Source organism: Pogoniulus pusillus, chromosome 11 (assembly GCF_015220805.1).
Source record: "Pogoniulus pusillus isolate bPogPus1 chromosome 11, bPogPus1.pri, whole genome shotgun sequence".
NCBI lineage: Eukaryota > Metazoa > Chordata > Aves > Piciformes > Lybiidae > Pogoniulus > Pogoniulus pusillus.
Window position 1 is genome coordinate 31703946 of NC_087274.1, and position 26082 is coordinate 31730027.

Below are 26082 nucleotides of genomic sequence, written 5' to 3' on the forward strand. Positions count from 1 at the left end.
CACACATGGATGGATAGATAGATACATGGATGGATGGATACATACATAAATGAATGGATGGACAGATATATACACACATGGATAGATAGATAGATGCATGGATGGATGGATACATACATAGATGAATGGATGGACAGATACATACACACATGGATGGATAGATAGATAGATACATGGATGAATGGATACATACATAGACGAATGGATAGATAGATGCATACATACATACACACATGGATAGATAGATACATGGATGGATGGATACATACATAGATGAATGGATGGACAGATACATACACACATGGATGGATAGATAGATACATGGATGGATGGATACATACATATATGAATGGATAGGTAGATAGATAGATACATACACACATGGATAGATAGATGCATGGATAGATGGATGCATACATAGATGAATGGATATACAGATACATACATACATGGATAGATAGATACATGGATGGATGGATACAGACATAGATCAATGGATAGATAGATACATACACACATGGATAGATAGATACATGGATGGATGGATACAGACAGATCAATGGATAGATAGATACATACACACATGGATAGATAGATACATACATGGATGGATGGATGCATACATAGATGAATGGATAGACAGATACATACATACATGGATAGATACATACATGGATGGATGGATGCATACATAGATGAATGGATAGACAGATACATACATACATGGATAGATAGATAGATACATGGATGGATGGATACAGACATAGATCAATGGATAGATAGATCCATCCATACATACATACATGGATGGGTACTTAGATACATACACACATGGATAGACATATGTAAGGATGGAGAGATAGGTAGGTAGTTAGATACATACATACATGGATAGAGTGAGAGGGATGGAGAGATGGATAGATGGACAGATAGATAGAGGGATGTGTGTGTATATACATGGCTATAATTTGCAAGTAACTTGGCTGTTTGCACTGGCACTGTTAATTGGAAATAGGCAACAGCAAACATTGCCACCCAGTTTAAATTGAATTATGCATAGAAAGAGTTTGCTTACTTTGATGAATTACATGGAAAGAAGTACAGGAGTGATTATTCCTTTAGTTTATTTATACCTCTCCGAGTTTGTGCTTTTACAACAACTCTTTTTGCACCAGACTTGCCACTCCTGTACGCACCAAATGGCATCATAGAACCTCCTGTGAAGGGGTTCTTACTTTTGTGTTTGTATTGTTTTGGGATCTCTGATCCTTCTGCCCAAAACCAGGGTGAAACACTGTCCAAAGAGTGCCATCCTATGATGGAAGGAAGAAATAATCATCTAAACCAGCAACAGACCCAGAAGATGAACACTTTGTGCAACCCCAGAGAACAACCTTTGATACACTGAACATCAAATTGAGAGCTTTGTAATTACATTTTCTGCCATCAAAAAAAAAAGAGAGCACCACTGATGTGAGAATGGCAGAAAACTGCTGCCACATTTGGAGGAAATTAAAAGAAAGGAAAAAATCAAAGTGCACCTCTGTCTACATCAGATTCAATACAAACTTGTTTAATGTATTCCATTAAAACAGAACAAAGCCTTCCACAGTTGTGGCTTTTTTTGGTTGCTTGTAACCTCAGCACTGTTCAAATGGAATAATTTTGCAGGCACCCAGAGTTTGTGCCAATTCAGGTGTGATGATGATAGGGATGTAGAAGCATGCAAGGTCACTGTGAAGGATCTTTGCTACTGTTTAAGTTCATGGAATCATAGAAGCAGTCAGGCTTGGAAGGGACCACAAGGAGCAGCCAGCTCCAACCCCCCTGACACGCCCAGGGACACCCTACCCTAGAGCAGGCTGCACACAGCCTCAGCCAGCCTGGCCTCAAACACCTCCAGCCATGGGGCCTCAACCACCTCCCTGGGCAACCCATGCCAGCCTCTCATCACTCTCATCACCAACAACTTCCTTGTCATGTCCAGGCTGACTCTCCCCACCTCCAGATTTGCTCCATTCCCCCCAGTCCTGGCACTCCCTGATAGCCTAAAAAGTCCCTCCCCAGCTTTTTTGTAGCCCCCTTCAGATGCTGGAAGGCCACAAGAAGGTCCCCTGGGAGCCTCCTCTGCTCCAGCCTGCACAGCCCCAACTCTTTCAGTCTGTGCTCACAGCAGAGCTGCTGCAGCCCTCTCAGCATCCTCCTGGCCCTGCTCTGGACACTCTCCAGCATCTCCACAGCCCTCTTGTCCCAGGGGCTCCAGAGCTGGATGCAGTACTCCAGGTGCGGTCTCAGCAGAGCACAGCAGAGGGGCAGAATCCCCTCCCTGGCCCTGCTGGCCACACTTCTGCTGCTGCAGCCCAGGCTCTGCTTGGCTTTCTGGGCTGCAAGTGCACACTGCTGGCTCCTGTGGAGCTTCTCGTCCAGCAGCACCCCCAAGTCCCTCTCCTCAGGGCTGCTCTCCAGCCACTCACTGCCCAGCCTGCATTTGTGCTTGGCATTGCCTCAACCCAGCTGCAGGACCTTGTACTTGGTCTTGTTGAACCTCCTAAGGTTGGCTTGTGCCCACTTCTGCAGCCTGTCTAGGTCCCTCTGGATGGATCCCTGCCCTCCAGCCTGGCTGCTGCACCACACAGCTTGGTGTGGACAGCAAACTTGCTGAGGCTGCACTCAATGCCTCTGTCCATGGCACCCACAAAGATGTTGAACAACAGAAGTGGGATACCTGTTGTGTTTCAATAGCTGTTTAAGGTGGAAATGAAAGCATGGAAAGAAGATAGAAATGGAAATATGTTTCAGGGTGTTTTTCTTAGTATTAGAGATGGAAAAGTCATACTGGGTTGATCTTAGGAAAAAATATCTCCTGTGCCAGCTAAGAATCAAATGCCAAGTGGGACCATGTGATGATTTTCTATCAGGCTAGTGTGAAGCTCGATTTTTCTCTACATAGCTTCAAACAAGCAAACAAACAACAAGGAGGAAAAAAGGAAAATCCACACCTTGAGACATTCATAGCAAATTTATTGTTACAAAGAGGACTGAAGATTTGAGTCTGAAGCAAACTCAGAAGAGCCTGCAGTGCCTTTTTCTTTTGTGTCTCTGTAGATTTCAGTCACTTTAGTGACTGAAGGCAGAATTCTGTGCATCATCTTAAAAGAGCAGCAAATAGCCAGTCTTAAAGCAGCCAGGAGGAAAGGGACCTGGGGGTACTGATAGATAGTAGCTGAAGATGAGGCAGCAGTGTGCCCAGGTGGGCAGCAGAGCCAATGGCATCCTGGGCTGCATCGGGAGCAGTGTGGCCAGCAGGACAAGGGAGGTTCTTCTGCCTCTGTGCTCATCAGTGGCCAGGCCACCCCTTGAGTGCTGTGTCCAGTTCTGGGCTCCGCAGTTCAAGAGAGATGTTGAGGTGCTGGAAGGTGTCCAGAGAAGGGCAACAAAGCTGGTGAGGGGCATGGAGCAGAGCCCTGTGAGGAGAGGCTGAGGGAGCTGGGGATGTGCAGCCTGCAGCAGAGGAGGCTCAGGGCAGAGCTCATTGCTGGCTACAACTACCTGAAGGGAGGCTGTAGCCAGGTGGGGTTGGTCTCTTCTCCCAGACAACCAGCAATAGAGCAAGGGGACACAGCCTCAAGCTGTGCCAGGGCAGGTCTAGGCTGGATGTTGTTAGGAAGTTGTTGTCAGAGAGAGTGATTGGCATTGGAATGGGCTGCCCAGGGAGGTGGTGGAGTGGCTGTGGCTGGAGGTGTTGAAGCCAAGCCTGTTTGTGGCACTTAGTGCCATGGTCTGGTTGACTGGCTAGGGCTGGGTGCTAGGTTGGACTGGCTGAGCTTGGAGATCTCTTCCAACCTGCTTGATTCTATGATTCTATGAAAGGTATTTGTTCTTGTCTGAAGTGTAGCATTAAAGTGTAACCTAAGGATTAAAAGAAGAAAAAAAGTGTGTGTGGCCAGCAGGTCAAGGGAGGTTCTCCTCCCTCTCTGCTGTGCCTCGCTGAGATTGCATCTGCACTATTGTGTCCTGTTCAAGAGAGGCAGAGATCGACAGGAGAGAGTTCAGTGGAGGCTATGAGGATGATGAAGGGACTGGAACATCTGTCTGATGCGAAGAGGCTGAGACACATGGGGCTACTGAGGATGGAGAAGACTAAGAGAGAATCTTGTTAATTAATACCTGAAGGGTGGATGTCAAGAAGAAGGGGCCAGGCTCTTTTCTTTGGGAACACAGAAACTTCCACCTCAGCCTGAGGAAAAATATCTTGGCTGTGAGAGTGCTGTAGCCCTGAAGCAGGCTGTCCAGAGAGGTTCATAGAATCACAGAATCAGCCAGGTTGGAAGAGACCTCCAAGATCATCCAGTCCAACCTTAGCACCCAGCCCTGTCCAATCAGCCAGACCATGGCACTAAATGCCTCATCCATTGTTTTTTTTGGACACCTCCAGGAACAGCAACTCCACCACCTCCCTGGGCAGCCCATTCCAATGGCAATTGGTTGTGGAGTCTTCTTCTCTGGAGAATTTCAAGACCCATCTAGATGAAGAGGAGGCTCAGGTGTGACCTCGTTGCTGTCTGCCAGCTGGGGTTGGTCTCTTCTCCCAGGCAACTGGCAACAGAAGAAGGGGACACAGTCCCAAGTTGTGCCAGGACAGATCTAGGAGGAAGCTGTTGGCAGAGAGAGTGATTGGCATTGGAATGGGCTGCCCAGGGAGGTGGTGGAGTCTCTGTCCCTGCTCATCCCAGAAAAGCCTGCATGGGACACTTAGTGCCATGGTCTAGTTGATTGGCTAAGACTGGGTGCTAGTTTAGACTGGATGATCTTGGAGGTCTCTTCCAACCTGATTAATTCTATGACTCTATGACGCATTCCTGTGTGACCTGCCCTAGGTGATCCTGCTTTGGCAGAGAGGCTGGACTCAATCTCCAGAGGTCCCTTCCAACCCCTACCATTCTGTAACTCTATGATTATGCTTCACAGATCTTTGTTTTCTGACAAAAAATCTCCTGGAAAAGGCTTTATAAAATATGACATTGTTGCTCTAGAGAAGACAGGCTTAACATTTATTTAGGTGTGGCTTGGGAATTACAGGATCTTGATATAATGAGTAGTCCAGAAAGAATATTTGGCCTCATAAGCATTTAAAAATGCATATACTAAGTATAGCTCACGTGCTTGAAGGTGCCATCAGATTAAATTGCTAGTGAGGCATTTTGTGAGAAGAAATAGAGCAGACTGATTCCTTCATCTGGCTGTGCCATCAACTAGTTAAAAGGTGAAATTACAATGAGTTAGGAGGTGATTCTCCTCACCATTTCACAACCAGACCCTAAACGGGGCCACTGGAACTGCTGCCTTCCATCATCCACTTGGATGTGGGGGCAGATGTGACTGAGTTGGAAGGCAGAAGGGCTCTGCAGTGGGACCTTGACCACCTGGACAGATGGGCAGAGTCCAAGCGGATGGCTTCAATAGCTCCAAGTGCAGGGTGCTGCACTTTGGCCACAGCAACCCCATGCAGAGATACAGGCTGGGGTGGGAGTGGCTGAGAGCAGCCAGAGAGAGAGGGATCTGGGGGTGCTGATTGATACCCACCTGAACATGAGCCAGCATTGTGCCCAGGTGGCCAAGAGAGCCAGTGGCATCCTGGCCTGCATCAGGAATGGTGTGGCCAGCAGGAGCAGGGAGGTCATTCTGCCCCTGTACTCTGCACTGGTCAGACCACACCTTGAGTGCTGTGTTCAGTTCTGGGCCCCCCAGGTTAGGAGGGACATTGAGATGCTTGAGCGTGTCCAGAGAAGGGCAACGAGGCTGGGGAGAGGCCTTGAGCACAGCCCTACGAGGAGAGGCTGAGGGAGCTGGGATTGGTTAGCCTGGAGAAGAGGAGGCTCAGGGCAGACCTCATTGCTGTCTACAACTACCTGAGGGGAGGTTGTGGCCAGGAGGAGGTTGCTCTCTTCTCTCAGGTGGCCAGCACCAGAACGAGAGGACACAGCCTCAGGCTGTGCCAGGGGAAATTTAGGCTGGAGGTGAGGAGAAAGTTCTTCCCTGAGAGAGTCATTGGACACTGGAATGGGCTGCCCGGGGAGGTGGTGGAGTCGCCGTCCCTGGAGCTGTTCAAGGCAGGACTGGACGTGGCACTTGGTGCCATGGTCTGGCCTTGAGCTCTGTGCTAAAGGGTTGGACTTGATGATCTATGAGGTCTCTTCCAACCTTGGTGATCCTGTGACACTGTGATACTGTGATACTGTGATACTGTGGATTGAGCCTAATTCTGTTGCTTTTCACAGAGGCAAAGGCCCCCTGAAGAATACATCAGATGTCATTAATGCAGCCAAGAAGATTGCAGAGGCAGGATCGAGGATGGACAAACTGGCACGGGCGGTGGCTGATCAGGTAATGACAGAGATGAGGGTGAATATCTCTGCCAGTGGAAAGGGAAAGGGGATCTCTGCTTAACAGAAAAGTACTTGGTGGAAGTTGCTGCCTCTTCCAACCTGGTTGATTCTATATGATTCTATGATTCTGGCTGCTGAGCTGCCCATTGAACAGAAGTTGCTTCTGCCATCCCAGTCAGCCTGGAGTTTGCAGTGTGGGGCGGTCATAAATGAGTCTCTCTCAAACCCTTGGAAATTGAATTTTTCCACAGCTTCACTTCTGAAATTAGAAATCAACTGGTGTATTAGGGAGAAATTCTTTAGAGTGAGGGTGGTGAGACACTGGCACATCTTGCCCAGGGAGGTTGTGGAGCACAGAATCACCCAAGGTGATCGAAGATCACCTTGGGTGATTCTGTGCTCCACAGCTTCCCTGGAGGTGTTCAAGGCCAGGTTGGATGAGACCTTGAGTGACCTGTTCTAGTGGGAGGTGTCCCTGCCTTTGTGGAACAGGACCTGAGGGTCTGAGGTGATGCAAAGCTCCACAGGAGCCTGCAGTGTGAATGCAGCCCAGAGAGCAACCCTGTGCTGGGCTGCAGCAAGAGCAGTGTGGGCAGCAGGGCAAGGGAGGGGATTCTGCCTCTTGGCTCTGATCTCCTCACACCCCACCTGCAGTCCTGGGTGCAGATCTGGAGCCCCCAGCACAAGCAGGACATGGAAGTGTTGGAGCCAGTGCAGAGGAGGCCACCAAGATGCTGAGAGGGCTGCAGCAGCTCTGCTGTGAGCACAGGCTGAGAGAGTTGGGGCCCTGCAGCCTGGAGAGGAGAAGGCTTTGGGGAAGCCTTATAGTGGCCTTCCAGTATCTGAAGGGGGCTACAGGAAGGCTGTGGAGGGACTATTGACAAGGTCTGGTAATGACAGGACAAGGAGGAATGGGTTTGAAGTGGCAGAGGGGAGATTGAAAGTGGCTGTTAGGAAAAGGGTTGTTTTCAGTGAGGGTGGTGAGACACTGGCACAGGCTGCCCAGGGAGGCTGTGGATGATAGAAGCACTGAATGTGATTAAAGATCACATTGGGTGATTCTGTGCTCCAGAATCTTCCTGGAGGTGTTCAAGGCCAGGCTGGATGAGGCCTTGAGCAACCTGGACTAGCTGAAGGTGTTGGAACTGGATGACCTTTAATGTCCTCGGAACTGGATGGTCTATAATGTCCTTTCCAACCCAACCCATTCTACAGTCTGTATTTGCTGTCATGAAAGCAGTAGAGGCTTGGATGCTCTGCTACCCTTACCATATGCCCTGGAATCCTTACGTTCTGTTCAGCTTGTTTTTCCAGCCATTTCCCTTGAGGGGGCACTTTTCTTTTCCAAGATAGAATCACAGAGTGGTTTAGGTTGGAAGGGACCTCAAGGATCAGCCAGCTCCAACTCCCCACCGTAGGCAGGGACACCCCCCACTAGAGCAGGCTGCTCAAGGCATCATCCAACCTGGCCTTAAACACCTCCAGGGAGGAAACACTCACAATGGCATGATCTATACAGCACCAGGGTTGTTGACTCCAAACAGGAGACACCTCTCTCGAAGGGGGAAGAGAGTCTTTGCAGAGGAGATGGCAGGGCTAGTTGACAGGGCTTCAAACAGGATGTGAAGGGGGAGGGGGATAAAGCCATCAGGCTTTCATATGGCAAGGTGTGGGAGGTCACACCAGGGTGGGAGCAGTGGGGAACTAGTAAGGGCTCTCAACCTGCTGCCCAGACAAAATAATGCAGTCAAAGTCTTACAGAAATGAGCCACATCCCCTTCAGGTAGCAGCTGCCAACAGAAAAACATCACATGGGAGTAATGACACAAGGGGCAGAGATAGGCTGATAGCTACAGAGGTGCCTGAGCATGGACAGGGGGGATCTGACCCTAGGATTGGAGTGCTGACTGAGAAAAGAGTGCCCAAAGAACAGTGTAGGGGAAAATCAGTGAGTAAGTCAGCTCTAATAGAGGCAGAAGCACAACTGGAATGCCTCTGCGTTAATGCAAGGAGCATGGGGAACAAAGAGCAAGAACTGCAAATATATGCAAGTCTCCAGGCTTATGATGGCATTGGCATCACTGAGACATGGTGGCATGGATCTCATGGTTGGTGTGCAGGGATAGGTGGTTATAGGCTCTTCAGGAGGGACAGGCAAGGGAGAAGGGGAGGGGGTGTTGCCCTCTACATCAATGATAACCAAGAATCTCTGGAGCTCCACCTGGGGATATGCAATGCTAAAACAAAGAGCTGATGGGTAATGGTTAAAGGGAAGGCACAGGAAGGGGACATCATAGTAGGAGTTGCTGTCTACAACTACCTGAGGGGAGGTTGTGGCCAGGAGGAGGTTGCTCTCTTCTCTCAGGTGGCCAGCACCAGAACAAGAGGACACAGCCTCAGGCTGTGCCAGGGGAGATTTAGGCTGGAGGTGAGGAGAAAGTTCTTCCCTGAGAGAGTCATTGGACACTGGAATGGGCTGCCCGGGGAGGTGGTGGAGTCGCCGTCCCTGGAGCTGTTCAAGGCAGGACTGGACGTGGCACTTGGTGCCATGGTCTGGCCTTGAGCTCTGTGGTAAAGGCTTGGACTTGATGATCTGTGAGGTCTCTTCCAACCCTGATGATACTGTGGTACTGTGAGTCTGCTACAGACCTTCTGATCAGGAAAGTGAAGCAGATGAGGCCCTTTACAAACAAATAGGAGAAGCCTCACAATAACAGGCCCTGGTCCTCATGGAGGACTTCAACCACCCTAACATCTGTTTGAAGGACAACACAGCAGAACACCAGCAATCTAAGAGGGTCCTGGAGTGTAAGATTCCCTGGCTCCTTTAATTCTGCTTTGTGCATTCACCTAACAGCTCCTCCCTCCATGTCCCAGGGTCTGTGTCCATTGCCAGATTCCTCTTGCAGCTGGAAAGATAAAACTTACTCTTTTCAGCCCCTTTCAGATTGGATTATCTGTCCAGCTGGACAGCATGAGGAAGCATCATATTAAAAGTCAAAAGCCAGGTTTCAATGCCAGGTTCTAGGTAGCTAATTTTAGGTTGAAAGAAATCAAATTTGAGTCTGTCTTTCTGCTCCCCCCTTGGGAACTTCCTAAGGTTTCATTCTTTTTGTTGTCACCAAGAGAAATGTGGCTGGGAGTGGGAAATGACAACTCCCTTGCTTCTAGACTTTCTCTTCAAAATAAGGATTTATTCTTCTTCTTCAGGTAACTCTGTGTGTAACACATCCTGCCAGGGACTATGGGCCAAAGTGGCAAGACACCTGAAGCTGCTCATTTCCCTGTAACCTCAGACATTTTGGGGTTCTTTTCATCATCACTAAGCATTTTTTCCCCCACCCCTGAAGTTAACCCATTCCACCCCTTCCAATGTAGCAGCTGTTCATTTCAGCCTGAGAAAAGAAGGATCCCATCTGTCCACTGATGAATTCCTAGCCTGCAATGTTTGCAGACGTGGAGTGTCTTAGAGAAGCATGCACAAAGGCTCACTGTGCTTGGATCGAGTCACGTTGGAAACTTCAACAGCCTGCACCAGCCACACTTTATTATCATAGTGTCACAGTATCACAGTGTCATCAGGGTTGGAAGAGACCTCACAGATCATCAAGTCCAACCCTTTACCACAGAGCTCAAGGCCAGACCATGGCACCAAGTGCCACGTCCAATCCTGCCTTGAACAGCTCCAGGGACGGCGACTCCACCACCTCCCCGGGCAGCCCATTCCAGTGTCCAATGACTCTCTCAGGGAAGAACTTTCTCCTCACCTCCAGCCTAAATCTCCCCTGGCACAGCCTGAGGCTGTGTCCTCTTGTTCTGGTGCTGGCCACCTGAGAGAAGAGAGCAACCTCCTCCTGGCCACAACCTCCCCTCAGGTAGTTGTAGACAGCAATAAGGTCTCCCCTGAGCCTCCTCTTCTCCAGGCTAACCAATCCCAGCTCCCTCAGCCTCTCCTCGTAGGGCTGTGCTCAAGGCCTCTCCCCAGCCTCGTTGCCCTTCTCTGGTCACGCTCAAGCATCTCAATGTCCCTCCTAAACTGGGGGGCCCAGAACTGACCACAGCACTCAAGGTGTGGTCTAACCAGTGCAGAGTCCAGGGGCAGAATGACCTCCCTGCTCCTGCTGGCCACACCATTCCTGATGCAGGCCAGGATGCCACTGGCTCTCTTGGCCACCTGGGCACACTGCTGGCTCATGTTCAGGCAGGTAATCATGCAGCAGTAAAAAAAAACCACTGTGAGAACAAAGTGTTTGTTCTAAAGCTTGCACTTGGATGATATTTTAGAGAACTTTGGAGGCACTCAAGCAGCATACACTGGTTTTTTTTTATGGACAGTTGCATTTTTAATTACTGCTCCAATGAGAGAGATCTTGCATTTTCATTTGCACCAAGGTACTTGTATTTAAAGCCTTGTCAGCTTTCTATGAGTGCTGCTATAAAGTTCATTTCTTTCAGTTCATAGACTTCAGGAGCAGGGTAAATATTTCTGTATTAAATTGTCACTGGCAGGGAGAAAAGGTCTCTTAGGGATTCCTGCCTGAAAGATGTGGCAGCTGCCTGAGAAAAAGAGGCATTAAGGCATGGCCATTAGCGTGGAGCAGGTTAAGCCTAACAGCCACAATGAACCTCCAGCTCTGTTTATTGTTAGATTTAAAATGAGAGAAGAAAGCAAAGTCGTTGCTTTCAGGGTTATAAACAGCAGTATGGACAACTACTTCACCACCAATGTGTTCCTTGCCACCATTAGCTGTCGTGGCCACAGCAGTTGTCTCAAATAGGAGGCTGTGATGCCGCTGACTCGTGTCTGTTCAGCTCCATCAGTTTGTGTTGAAGGGCTCTGATAACTCTGATTACCAAAACTGAGCCTAAGCTTTGTAAGGAGCTAAAAAGACCTATTTCAACCCCAAACAGCGCTATAGGCTGGGGACTGAGTGGCTGGAGAGCAGCCAGGAGGCAAGGGACCTGGGGGTACTGATAGATAGTAAGCTGAAGATGAGGCAGCAGTGTGCCCAGGTGGCCAAGAGAGCCAATGGCATCCTGGGCTGCATCAGGGACAGTGTGGCCAGTAGGACAAGGGAGGTTCTTCTTCCCCTGTACTCAGCACTGCTCAGGCCACACCTTGAGTACTGTGTCCAGTTCTGGGCCCCTCAATTCAAGAAAGATGTTGAGGTGCTGGAACATGTCCAGAGAAGGGCAACGAAGCTGGTGAGGGGCCTGGAGCACAAATCCTATGAGGAGAGGTTGAGGGAGCTGGGCCTGTTTAGCCTGGAGAAGAGGAGGCTCAGGGGTGATCTTATTACTGTCTGCAACTACCTGAAGGGGCATTGTAGCCAGGTGGGGGGTGGCCTCTTCTCCCAGGCAACCAGCAATAGAACAAGGGGACACAGTCTCAAGTTGTGCCAGGGTAGGTCTAGGCTGGATGTTAGGAAGAAGTTCTTCACAGAGAGAGTGATTGGCATTGGAATGGGCTGCCCAGGGAGGTGGTGGAGGCACCGTCCCTGGAGGTGTTGAAGCCAAGCCTGGCTGGGGCACTTAGTGCCATGGTCTGGTTGATTGGCCAGGGCTGGGTGCTAGGTTGGACTGGATGAGCTTGGAGGTCTCTTCCAACCTGGTTGATTCTATGATTCTATGATTCTAAGGAGCTAAAAAGACCTATTTCAGAGTCTTTGCTCCTCAAGCTATACATGCAAAGGACATTCTCAGTCAGACTTTTGGTGGTAATCTCAAAGAGCGTTTGTTGGAGACCTGCTGTCAGCAGTGCATCCTTTGGGCAATGCTTCATCCAAGTGAGTTACTAAGGCCTTTTCTCTTGGGGCAAGACTTTGAATGTGAAATACAAGAGTGTTGTTTAGTGTGCTGTTGATACTGTAGGGGTGATTCAGTTTCTGTAGCCTACAACTAGCTGAAGGGAGGCTGTAGCCAGGTGGGGTTGGGCTCTTCTGCCAGGCAAGCAGCAATAGAATAAGGGGACACAGCCTCAAGTTGTGCCAGGGCAGGTCTAGGGTAGATGTGAGGAGGAAGTTGTTGGCAGAGAGTGATTGGCATTGGAATGGGCTGCCCAGGGAGGTGGTGGAGTGGCTGTGCCTGGTGGTGTTGAAGCCAAGCCTGACTGGGGCTCTTAGTGCCATGGTCTGGTTGACTGGATAGGGCTGGGTGCTAGGTTGGCCTGGATGAGCTTGGAGCTCTCTTCCAACCTGCTTGATTCTATGACTCTATAAATAGTCATAGAGACTGAATAAATTGTACTGAGACTTTTGCTGGTTATATTGATTATAAAACCTTCACTGAGTCATAGAATCACAGAATGGTTTAGGTTGGAAGGGACCTCAGGGATCAGCCAGTTCCAACACCCTGCCATAGGCAGGGACACCTCCCACTAGAACAGGTCACTCAAGGTCTCATCCAACCTGGCCTTGAACACCTCCAGGGAAGCTGTGGAGCACAGAATCACCCAAGGTGATCTTTGCCTTACGTTCCAGGTGAGTTTGGAGGGTCGGCCAGGGGAGTTAGGAAGCAGATGAATAAGTCAGGCAGCAAGTTAGGTTAGAGAGAGAAGTTCATGCAGCCCCAGAGACAGAGAGAGACTCCATTATCTATATTCATGTTCTTGTTCTTATCCATCTCAGCAAGCCTGTAAGTGCAGCAGACATCACCATTATTTCCTTCTCACAGCCTATCATCTAATTCTTCTCACCAAAATATCCTAGCTAGGCTCAAACTAGCACATGAATTGAAATGGAATCTCCTCATCCTTCTACATTGCTACTACCTCCTCTGATTAGGTCTCTAAAATCAGGGAGGTGGTGGAGTCTCTGTCCCTGGAGGTGTTCAAGCAAAGCCTGGATGAGGCACTTAGTGCCGTGGTCTAGTTGATTATCTAGGGCTGGGGGCTAGGTTGGACTGGATGAGCTTGGAGTTCTCTTCCAACCTGCTTGATTCTTTGATTCTGTGATTCTATATAAGCTCATCTACACCTAACCAAACCTTTCTTTTGCCTGCAGTGCCCAGACTCAGCCTGCAAACAGGATCTGCTAGCCTACCTGCAGCGTATTGCCCTCTACTGCCATCAGCTCAATATCTGCAGCAAAGTGAAGGCAGAAGTTCAGAACCTGGGAGGAGAACTTATTGTATCAGGGGTAAGCTGCTGGTTTTTTTTGTTTAGCTATTTATCTTTCCCATGTAGCATTTGATAGGGAGCTCTTTTTTTATTATTTTGGGATGGCAATAACGTGCAAACCCCAAACTACAGTGATTCATAAGCAAGCTTTTACAAATGTTATCACCACGACTCCAGCCCTTACAATAACTGGCGTAGAGCAATTTGATTTTCCAATTACCCTTTGTTTATATTAACCTTGTAAAAATCTTCATTATTCCAACCAAAAAAAAAAAAAAAAAAAAAGTCATTTCATAGCCCCAGAAACTCATTGCCAAGCTGTGAATATTATAATTATGTGGAGCTTTTGTATATTTGCTCATTATAAATCTTCTTTGCTTTGTTAGTACTGGTAATTTCCTTCCTCTGTGCAGAAGCCAGCACTGTATGAAGTGCATATTGTTAAGATGGTGATGACTAATGGGATTTCATTCACCCAGGTTCCACTGCACACTAGGTTTAGCAAAAAAAAAACCTCTGGAAGGCTGGCAAAAAAAAACCCCAACATTCCATTTTTGGAGGCATGTGCTGTTTTCAAATACTATTAACAAGCACAATGATTATATCCTCTAATTCCCATCCAGTCATTTCAGTTATTGTCAATGAACACAACAAACTTTTTGCACACAGTCTTTTTTTTTTCAGCTTTAAAGACAGGAATGTGCAGCAGCAGCAGCAGCAATGCTATAAACAATGAGTTTGAAACTACTATTTCTGTTTCTTTCTTGTTTTGTTTTTTTTTTTCTGCTGTGCCTCTGGGAGATTCAAGCAGCAGCAGTTGCTGCTCTTCATGATTACTTTTTTGCTGTGCCTCTTTTAATGAGTCACCCCAGTACTAGCCCCATGACGCCTTTGCTGTCTTCCAACTCAAATCAAGACCATATATATATATATGTGAAAGTACAAAAAGTGTGGTTTTGAAATGATGGTGATTGGTGAGACCTAAAATACTTGACACAAGAGTGTTTTCAAACCTGGCTTTGAAAAAGCACCCTTCCATTGTTTAAGCCCAATCAAGTATGGAGATTGTTAGGACAACTATCTCGTGCCCTTCATTCCATCCATGAGACTCCCCAGCTCAGTCACTGGCCTTCCTCAAACACATCAGAAGTCAGAGCAAATGTTCTCTGCCACAGAACACATGGATTGGTTGTTTGTGTTTTGCAAAGCACTGTAGAAGGTCTTAAGCACTTGCCAGGTGTTCTTGCATCAAATGCTCTCAAGTCCTAGGTGCAGTCCTAAAAGCAGCCGCTTCAGCGTTCCTGCGTCTGTCCTGCAATTGGTCTTCACTTCTTGCCATATGTACCTATGTGATTTTAATACCTTGATCTTCCCACAGCAATGCAAAGATCCTCTTCCATTTTGCTCATGCTGATGGAGTGATCTGTCCTTGCATCGCCGACAGCTATGCTGCATAGTGAATGCTGTGATCTTTTCTTGCCTTCTACCATCTGGGTCCAGCTTTCCATATCCCACTGAGTTGTCATATTCATCTCTCTTCAGCAATTACCCAAATCAGCGCTTCTCCCAGCTTGGCTTTTGTGGTTGTGTGTGTTTCCTTTTCAAGTCTCTTTATTCAGTGTATGTGGATGCTGAATAAGCCATTGTGACTCTCTAGCATCTATTCGTTGCTGGAACATCACCATCTGTTGTGAAATGGAAGTGCCCAACCCACCTGACTCCATCATTCCCAGTCTGGCATCGTAGGCACCCGCTGCTTTCCAGGCTTCATCACCATTGTGTTTCTGTTCACTTTGGGTTTTTGCAGTCAGATGTGCAGACAAAGGCACAACCATGCTTCAGCCACAGAAACGATCTGGGGTTGTTCCAAAGACTCAGCAGCACTGACATGCAGGACGTTTTCAGGTTGCCCAGCTTGCTTCTTCTGCTGTTGCTCTGACCAGGAGGTGATACAGTGAGCTGAACTCCTGTGCATCCCTTCTAGAGACCATTATCTTGTTATCTGTACAGTGCTTTCCTGATAGTGTTTCCCAAGCTGTTTATCTTCAAAGGGCTGGGTACTGTATGCTCCTTTGCTATCCAGAGATCTGGTATCCAAGTGCACATCTACATCTGCTTGTCTACTTGCTGCTTCTGCTTTCATCATCTTCTTCTTCATTTTCTCTTGGATAGCCAATTACAAATAACCAGTATTTTATTTCCACTCAAATGAAATACCATTATTTGGCAACTTGCATACAGTACAATGTTAGAAGTGTGATAGGAATCCAGGCTCCAAGCTTCTCAACCTCCTGACTGCAGAAGTAAGTCGATATGGGAATGCACTACAGTGCTTTGATGCATGTAGCAGGCACTAGGATGGTTATTGCAATACTGTGATTTACTGCTGTGACTACAAAGAACCACAATACCATTCAGAACTACTGTGGGGAGGGCAAACTCTGCTTGACTTTCTGCACTATTACTAATGAATATTTGTAAATGAAACAGTCCTGGCTCACTGGAGAGGTCCCTGAAGATTGGAAGCTGCCAATGTGATCCCATCCACAAGAAGGGACTAAAGGAGGAACCAGAAAACTCCAGAGCTGTCAGCCTGACCTCAGTGCCAGGCAAGGGCATGGAACAGGTCATCTTGAGTGCCATCACACAGCACCTACAGGATGTCCAAGGGATCAGGCCCAGCCAGCAGGGGTTTAGGAAGGGCAGGTCCTGCCTGACCAACCTGATCTCCTTTTATGATCTGGTTCCTGCCTGGTGCATGTGGGGCAGGCTGTGGATGGAGTCTGCCTGGACTGCAGCAAAGCCTTTGACACTGCCTGCCACTACAAGCTCCTAGCCAAGCTGGCAGATCATGGCTTGGACAGATCCACTCTCTGCTGGGTCAGGAACCGGCTGGATGGCAGAACCCAATGTGTGGTGGTAAATGGTGCCACATCCAGTTGGCATCTGTCACTAGTGGTGTGCCCCAGGAATAAGTGCTGGGCACAGTCCTGTTCAACATCTTTATTGATGATCTGAGCAGAGGATTTAGTCCAGCATCAGTAAATTTGCAGATGACACCAAGCTAGGAGCAGGTGTGGAGCTGTTGGAGGGTAGGAGAGCCCTGCAGAGGGACCTGTCCAGGCTGGATGGGTGGGCAGAGGCCAAGGGGATGAGATCGAACAAGTCCAAGTGCAGGGTCCTACACTTTGGCCACAACCCCAAGCAGCACTACAGGCTGGGGACAGAGTGGCTGGAGAGCAGCCAGGCAGAGAGGGACCTAGGGGTGCTGGTAGAGAGTAGACTGAAGATGAGGCAGCAGTGTGCCCAGGTGGGCAGCAGAGCCAATGGCATCCTGGCCTGGATCAGGAAGAGTGTGGCTACTAGGGTGAGAGAGGTTCTTCTACTCCTGTGCTCAGCACTGCTCAGGCCACACCTTGAGTGCTGTGTCCAGTTCTGGGCTCCTCCATTGCAGAGAGATGTTGAGGTGCTGGAAGGTGTCCAGAGAAGGGCAACAATACTGGGGAGGGGCCTGGAACATAAACCCTATGAGGAGAGGCTGAGGGAGCTGGGGGGGTGCAGCCTGCAGCAGAGGAGGCTCATGAGTGACCTCATTGCTGTCTACAACTACCGAGCCAGGTGGGGTTGGGCTCTGCTGCCAGGCAAGCAGCAACAGAACAAGGAGACACAGTCTCAAGTTGTGCCAGGGCAGGTCTAGGCTGGATGTTAGGAGGAAGTTGTTGTCCGAGAGAGTGATTGGCATTGGAATGGGCTGTCCAGGGAGGTGGTGGAGTTGCTGTGTCTGGAGGTGTTGAAGCCAAGCCTGGCTGGGGCACTTAGTGCCATGGTCTGGTTGATTGGCCAGGGCTGGGTGCTAGGTTGGGCTGGCTGAGCTTGGAGCTCTCTTCCAACCTGCTTGATTCTATGGAATCAGTGCATGCACATGTTTGTCTGGATCTCTGTGGGGGCATAGCTGTTTTTTCTGTGAAAAGAAAAGAGACATAAAACCAATGAAAGCCTAAAAGGCAGATGAAAGCCACCCCAGAGTTCCTGTAGTCCTGTTAGAGAACACTGTGTGGCAACGACTTTCAAGGACGCCGTGCGTATTATTTGCTCTATATCTCTTTTTCCCCTCCAAAGGTTCCATAGTTCAGCATGGTTTGTCTCTGAAAATGAGCATCAAGCTGATCTTGTCTGCTTTCTCCTCTGTGGATTGCTATGGTGCTAGCACAGCATGTGAAGGGAGTCTTTCTGGCCTCTCTGGCTTTGCTGCCAGTAGAAAACCAGTGAGTTTAAACAGCAAGAGACAAAACCTCACAGTGCTGAAGTGTAAACTGTTTCAGTAAAGGAAGGAACCCACTGGTATTTCCTCCCCTTTCTTTCTTCCATTCCTTTGCCCTCCAACCTCTTCTTCCCTTTCACCTTTCCCTTCAAATTCCCTGCGTGCAGACAGCAAACTTCTTTTCTTTAGAGCAGTAAGATGAGGTGGGACTTAGCCCAGATCCCCTCCTTACCATCAACTGTAGCCAGGTGGGGGGTGGCCTCTTCTGCCAGGCAACCAGCAAGAGAACAAGGGGACACAGTCTCAAGTTGTGCCAGGGTAGGTCTAGGCTGGATGTTAGAAAGAAGTTCTTCACAGAGAGAGTGATTGGCATTGGAATGGGCTGCCCAGGGAGGTGGTGGAGGCACCGTCCCTGGGGGTCTTCAAGAAAAGCCTGGCTGAGGCACTTAGTGCCATGGTCTGGTTGATTGGATAGGGCTGGGTGATAGGTTGGACTGGATGATCTTGGAGGTCTCTTCCAACCTGGTTGATTCTATGATTCTATGAATGCAGCCAGGCCAATTTAGACTGTCTCGACTTAGCCTTTTGTGTTGTAAAGTGAGGCTCTTAACTCCTGGTTCCCACTGAGTTTTGAAAAGCAAATTAGAGGCAAAACTATGTTTTGAGTGAGGAGCTTTGTAAACTTGAAGAGGATTACAGGGAAGGAAGTAAAGGCAAAGGGTGAGGGGGAAATTAGATGAAGGCAAAAAGGAATTTGGTTTAGTCAAGAACTGGACTTCATGATCCTGAAGGGCTTTTCCAATCTAAGAACTTCTGTGATTCTGGGAATTAATATTCTTTTAAAAGCCAAAAAATAATAATTAGAAAATGATTTCTTTAATCAGTGTTGATGATATCCTTGCTCCTAATAAAAGTCTCCTGGACCTTGGACCATAACCAGATATATGTTCCTGTAACATATAGCAGAGAGCAGCCCTGAGGAGAGGGACTTGGAGGTGCTGCTGGACGAGAAGCTCAGCAGGAGCCAGCAGTGTGCACTTGCAGCCCAGAAAGCCAACCAGAGACTGGGCTGCAGAAGGAGAAGTGTGGCCAGCAGGGCCAGGGAAGGGATTGTCCCCCTCTACTCTACTCTACTCTACTCTACTCTACTCTACTCTACTCTACTCTACTCTACTCTACTCTGCTCTGCTCTGCTCTGCTCTGCTCTGCTCTGCTGAGTCCCCACCTGCAGTACAGCATCCATCTCTGGAGCCCCTGGGACAAGAGGGATGTGGAGATGCTGGAGAGTGTCCAGAGCAGGGCCAGGAGGATGCTCAGAGGCTGCAGCAGCTCTGCTGTGAGCACAGACTGAAAGAGTTGGGGCTGTGCAGGCTGGAGCAGAGGAGGCTCCCAGGGGACCTTCTTGTGGCCTTCCAGCATCTGAAGGGGGCTCCAAAAAAGCTGGGGAGGGACTTTTTAGGCTATGAGGGAGTGACAGGACTGGGGGGAATGGAGCAAAACTGGAGGTGGGGAGGTTCAGACTGGAGGTGAGGAGGAAGTTATTGAGCAGGAGAGTGGTGAGAGGCTGGAATGGGTTGCCCAGGGAGGTGGTTGAGGCCCCATGGCTGGAGGTGTTTAAGGCCAGGCTGGCTGAGGCTGTGTGCAGCCTGCTCTAGGGTAGGGTGTCCCTGGGCATGGCAGGGGGGTTGGCGCTGGCTGCTCCTTGTGGTCCCTTCCAACCCTGCCTGATTCTATGATTCTAATTTTAAATTTGCATATTCAAAATTCCCCTCTAAGAACAAACAACCTCCTTTAATAAAACCCCAGCCCAAAAGTTCTTCCAAATAATTTCCTTTATCTCCAGCCTTAGTTGATTTAATAGAATGAAGATTTGCTTTATAATCAGTTGCACCCTTGTGTTGGAATGAATCCTCTGAGGTGCTGAGCATATGCAACTCTCAGGCAAGTAAATGCCATCTACATATACTTAGCACATGCTGATTGATAGACTTTTGGTGATGGCTTCATTCCTTGAGCAGAGCTGGTTTCAGCCATGATGGTTGTTATTTGGATTAAAAATTCAGGCTCCTGCTAGCTCTAGGGCTGCTTTGTCTTTTTAGTGCTCCTGTCTGGCTCTTGTTAGCTAGGCCATTACAATAAAACACATCTATGTCTTCATTTCTTACCCCGGGATAAATACCCACTTGTTCTGTTTACTGCTGCTCTGAAGCTGCTCAGCTCATTTGCCTGCTCTCCACCCAGGCTATGAGTTTGCATTTCTTACAATTTCTGTTTTCCTCAGTAAAAACAAAGCTGGGGAGGGGCTTTTTAGGCTCTCAGGGAGGGACAGACAGGACTGGGGGGAATGGAGCAAAGCTGGAGGTGGGTAGGGTCAGCCTGGAGTGAGGAGGAAGTTGCTGAGCAGGAGAGTGGTGAGAGGCTGGAATGGGTTGCCCAGGGAGGTGGTTGAGAGCCCATGGCTGGAGGTGTTTCAGGCCAGGCTGGACATGAGGAGGTAGTTGTTGAGCATGAGAGTGGTGAGAGGCTGGAATGGGTTGCCCAGGGAGGTGGTTGAGGCCCCATGGCTGGAGGTGTTTGAGGCCAGGCTGGCTGAGGCTGTGTGCAGCCTGCTCTAGGGTAGGGTGTCCCTGGGCATGGCAGGGGGGTTGGGACTGGCTGCTCCTTGTGGTCCCTTCCAACCCTGACTGATTCTATGATTCAGTAGCTCTGCTACTGCTTTTCCTGAAGAGACTCTGAGAAAATCCCTTATCCAGGGCAGCTCCCTGTCGTGGACTGGATGATCTTGGAGGTCTCTTCCAACCTGGTTGATTCTATGATTCTATGATTTGGAACTCCACAGATACCACAGACTCATGGAATCATAGAATCAACCAGGTTAGAAGAGACCTCCAAGATCATCCAGTCCAACCTAGCACCCAGCCCTAGCCAGTCTACTAGACCATGGCACTAAGTGCCTCATCATCAGCTGTATTGTCAGAAAAGTTGCCCAGAGAGTCCCAAACTTCTGAGTCAGACAGAGCAGCTGGTGAAGGGCCTGGAACACAAACCCTATGAGGAGAGGCTGAGAGAGCTGGGGTTGTTTAGCCTAGAGAAGAGGAGGCTCAGGGCAGAGCTCATTGCTGTCTACAACTACCTGCAGGGAGGCTGTAGCCAGGTGGGGTTGGCCTCTTCTGCCAGGCAAGCAGCAACAGAACAAGGGGACACAGTCTCAAGCTGTGGTGGGGGAAGTCTAGGCTGGATGTTGTTAGGAAGTTGTTGGCAGAGAGAGTGATTGGCATTGGAATGGGCTGCCCAGGGAGGTGGTGGAGTCACCATCCCTTGAGGTCTTCAAGAAGAGACTGGATGAGGCACTTAGTGCCATGGTCTGGTTGACTGGATAGGGCTGGGTGCTAGGTTGGACTGGATGATTTTGGAGGTCTCTTTCAACCTGGTTGATTCTATGATTCTATGATTGGAGTCCAAAACTACTGAATCAACAGCCAAAGCACACTCCAAACATACACCTTAGCTGCTTCCAACTTCCAGTTATTTCCAAAGGCCCATTTGTCTTTGCATAATAGGCTCAGCCACCATACTAAGAGAAGGATTCGCACAACAGTTTGAAGATACAATGCAGTTTAATTAAGATTATGGCTTTGTCTAGAAGTGAATTTATAAGTGAGGACTTCAAAGGAAGGTGATAGGGCTGGAGTCAGCCCAGAAACTTTGGGTAGAACATGATGAAAATGCCTGTAACATCTGGACTGGGAGGTCCCTAAGAATATCAGATCCCTAAGAATATTAAGAGATAAAGGAAATGCTGGAAAACATCTTGATGCATGATAAGAATGAGGTAACTGGAAGTAACCTACTTCTCCTGGGAAAAGAATGAGCCTCATTATTTATCACAGGATGATGGTGTGCATGCAGCAAGTGTTTTGGGTGAGCTGGCTAACAGTTTCTCTATCATCTCTGACCCATGAGTCTTAGATCTAGCAAAAGAAAATGGTTTAAAGGTCCTCCTTTTCTTTCATTTAAGGCTGATTTACTCTAAATTACCTCCTGTTGTAAAAGCAAGTTGGTGTATCCAGTCACTAGTGGTGTCCCTCAGGGATCTGTGCTGGGCCCCATCCTCCTTAACATCTTCATAGATGATCTGGATGAGGGCATGGAGTCAGTCATCAGCAAGTTTGCAGATGACACCAAGCTGGGGGCAGATGTGACTGGGTTGGAGGGCAGAAGGGCTCTGCAGCAGGACCTTGACCACCTGGACAGATGGGCAGAGTCCAAGGGGATGGCTTCAATAGCTCCAAGTGCAGGGTGCTGCACTTTGGCCACAACAACCCCATGCAGAGATACAGGCTGGGGTGGGAGTGGCTGGAGAGCAGCCAGACAGAGAGGGATCTGGGGGTGCTGATTGATACCCACCTGAACATGAGCCAGCAGTGTGCCCAGGTGGCCAAGAGAGCCAGTGGCATCCTGGCCTGCATCAGGAATGGTGTGGCCAGCAGGAGCAGGGAGGTCATTCTGCCCCTGTACTCTGCACTGGTTAGACCTCACCTTGAGTGCTGTGTTCAGTTCTGGGCCCCCCAGTTTAGGAGGGACATTGAGATGCTTGAGCGTGTCCAGAGAAGGGCAACGAGGCTGGGGAGAGGCCTTGAGCACAGCCCTACGAGGAGAGGCTGAGGGAGCTGGGATTGGTTAGCCTGGAGAAGAGGAGGATCAGGGGAGACCTTATTGCTGTCTGCAACTACCTGAGGGGAGGTTGTGGCCAGGAGGAGGTTGCTCTCTTCTCTCAGGTGGCCAGCACCAGAACAAGAGGACACAGCCTCAGGCTGCACCAGGAGAAATTTAGGCTGGAGGTGAGGAGAAAGTTCTTCCCTGAGAGAGTCATTGGACACTGGAATGGGCTGCCCGGGGAGGTGGTGGAGTCGCCGTCCCTGGAGCTGTTCAAGGCAGGACTGGACGTGGCACTTGGTGCCATGGTCTGGCCTTGAGCTCTGTGGTAAAGGGTTGGACTGGATGAGCTGTGAGGTCTCTTCCAACCCTGATAATACTGTGATACTGTGATTTAAAAAGGATTGTAGTGATATGTCAAGAGGGAATAGTTTGAAGCTAGAGGAGGGCAGATTTAGAATGGAGATTAGGAAGAAATTCTTGCCACTGAGGGTGGTGAGAGAGTGGAACAGGATGCCCAAGGAGGTGGTGGAGTCACCATCCCTGGAGGTGCTCAAAAACCATGTGGACATGGCACTGCTGGACATGGTTTAGTGGGCATGGTCTTCTGGGCTTGACATCTAGACTTGAACTTAGAGGTCTTTTCTAACCTTGGTGTTTCTATGAATAAGGAAGTAAGCCAAAGAACATGGAATAGGAGATAGGAAAGGGTGAGGGGAAGGGAAAAGGTAAACCACAAGCAAGACAAGATTGTGAAATCAAAGGATGTCAGTGCTGGAAAGAACTGAGATAGAGTCAGGACTGTAAAGGTGGTTGGGCTCCACAATAGTCTCTACTAGTAGAACAACAAAAGAAAGTTGAAACTCAGGCTCTCTATTTTGTCTGCAAAAGGACAGCTTCTGAGACAAGAAGGCTTGGGCTAGGTGGGAAAGTTAGAGACCTTCATTTGTGCTGTGCGTTCAACAAGCTCAGGGCATCTGCTTTGGGAGATGACAATCATAGGGAAGTGTTTCAGCTGGGACTTAGGGGATGGAGATGAAGTAACCTGTGCATGTGTGGTTGAATTTATGCAGACATATTGATACAGGAAGGTGAAATAAGGCCACAGTAAGCATGCTCTGTTCCAATATAGATGGCTGTATGAACCACAAGGGAGTTACAAATGGACAGGCTTTGATAAGCCTTTATCTGGAACAAAGGGTTTGATCTTTTCTATTTGTGGCTAATAGAGGAGTCCCCAGGTACTGCTGGTATGGGCTGTATCCCTCAATACACTGTCCAGGAAAGAGACTACCTGATGATGAGGTAACATAAAAAATTCATCATCCTGACACTGAGTCAATTTGCTGCTCCTAAAGGATAAAGGCATCCATGAGTTATGCAGGTTAATCAAAATGAGTGCTGATAAAATCCCTTATGGTCATAGATTCATTATATATGATGTGTTTTATGGAAACACTGTCTTAGGGCTTTCTGAAAGTGAAATCAGTGAAGAATTCCTAATCATCCTCTGAAACAGCTCAAAGATGAAGAGAGGGGAAAGAAGAAAAGAAAAGAAGTGTCTGTAGTGGCTCTAAGGCCATTTCCACACCTCTCCAACTATGAAGCTATATTAAAGCTTACCTGATGCTTGCCAGGGAAGATGGTGCAGACCTGGAGTCTAGAGGGTTGGTACAAGTGGCATCCACAAAGGAGTCAAGCCCCAGGTAGACAAAGCAGCAGAACAGATCTCATGTTTCTAATGAACTCATTTCAAGTCAAATCATAGAATCAACCAAGTTGGAAGAGACCTCCAAGATCACCCAGTCCAACCTAGCACCCAGCCTTTCAAGTGACATTTGTACAGTGTCCAGCTAAATGAAAAATCCCATAGGATCTTATTTCTGGCAAAGGTTCCCCAGGGAGGTTGTGGTTGCTCCCTCCAGGAAGGCTGGAGAGGTCCTGTAATGACAGGATGAGGAGGAATGGGTTTAAACTGGCAGAAGGGAGATTTAAACTGGATGTTAGGAAGAAGTTGTTTGCAGTGAGGGTGGTGAGACACTGGCACAGGTTGTCCAGGGAGGTGATGGAGCACAGAATCACCCAATGTGATCTTCGATCACATTGGGTGATTCTGTGCTCCACCACCTCCCTGGAGGTGGTCAAGGCCATGTTGGATGAGGTCTTGACTGACCTGTTCTAGTGGGAGGTGTCCCTGCCTATGGCAGGGGGTTGGAACTGGCTGATCCTTGAGCTCCCTTCCAACCTAAACCATTCTATGATTCTACATCTGTATGTTCCCATAGCTGTTCCCAAAAGTGTTTTTGGATTGGACAATAGTAGAGATGTCCTGAGCTTTGGGGCATCATAAAGGTGATCTACACAGTGCAGAGGGTTTTTTAGTGGTTGATTGGAAAGAACTTTTTGCAAGGGCTTGTAGTGCCAGGACAAGAGGGAATGGGTTGAAGGTTGAGGAGAGGAGGTTTAAACTGGAGATTAGGAAGAAATTCTTTTGAGTGAGGGTGGTGAGACATTGGAACTGGTCACCCAGCAAGGCTGTGGATGTCCCCTCCCTGGAGGTGTTCAAAGCCAGGCTGGATGGAGCTTTGTGCAACCAGGTCTAGTATGAGGTGTCCTGCCCATGGCAGAGGGGAGTTGGAACTGGATGATCATCAAGATCCCTTCCAACCTAAAGCATTCTATGAATCTCTGAGTTATGGTTATTTCTTCCAAGCCACTGAAGAAAGTGAAGTTAGATTAGTAAGTGAAGTGGAAAGTAGATTCAGGTAGTGACAGGACTAGAGGGGATGGAGCAAAGCTGGAGGTGGGGAGATTCAGCCTGGATGTGAGGAGGAAGTTGTTGAGCATAAGAGTGGTGAGAGCCTGGAATGAGCTGCCCAGGGAGGCAGTTGAGGCTCTTTTGAGTGGTACCCAGTGGCAGAATGAGAGGCAATGGATATAAAATCATGCTCAGGAAATTCCACTTCAATACCAGGAAAAAGGTCTTTGGTGTGAGGGTGCTGGAGCCCTGGAGCAGGCAGCCCAGAGAGACTGGGGAGTCTCCTTCTCTGGAGACCTTCAAACCCCACCAGGATGCATTCCTTTGAAGAGGAAATTGTTGAACATGAGAGTGGTGAGAGGCTGGAATGGGTTGCCCAGGGAGGTGGTTGAGGCCCCATGGCTGGAGGTGTTTGAGGCCAGGCTGGCTGAGGCTGTGTGCAGCCTGCTCTAGGGTAGGGTGTTCCTGGGCATGGCAGGGGGGGTTGGAACTGGCTGCTCCTTGTGCTCCCTTCCAACCCTGACTGATTCTATGATTCTGGTGCTGGTGAGCTGAAAGAAAAAGCAAAAGAGTGCAGCTTAAGACAGTTCCACAAGAAACCATTTTCTTTTCTGCAGTAGCCTCAGTTCTTAAGCTACCACATTTTGCTATAAGACGGTTGTGTGGGCTAAGAAAACCCCTCGCTGCATTTAAAAGCACCTGTAAACACACAGGGAGGAAGCTGAACTAATATCTGCTGTGCAAATGGAGAGGTATTAGCTGTAATTTCATTTGCAAACCAAAATCCCACTGCACTTGTCTTCATTAGAATATATTCCTGCAGACAGGAGGCATGCCCGGCGCCTCTGTGTCTTTATTTACAAGGGTAACAGTGAGACACATCAGACTTCTATCCTTATCAAGG

General features: G+C 48.6%; 1 protein-coding gene across 1 annotated transcript in view; it reads left to right on the forward strand.

Annotated features, from left to right (window-relative positions):
- The window catches only part of LOC135179633 (catenin alpha-2), an 898848-nt gene that overhangs the window by 824943 nt on the left and 47823 nt on the right, over positions 1-26082 (forward strand). The window contains exons 16-17 of the mRNA XM_064151673.1: positions 6279-6384; positions 13388-13522. Of these exons, the coding sequence (XP_064007743.1) occupies positions 6279-6384; positions 13388-13522 (241 nt within the window). The remainder of the gene's footprint in view (positions 1-6278; positions 6385-13387; positions 13523-26082) is intronic.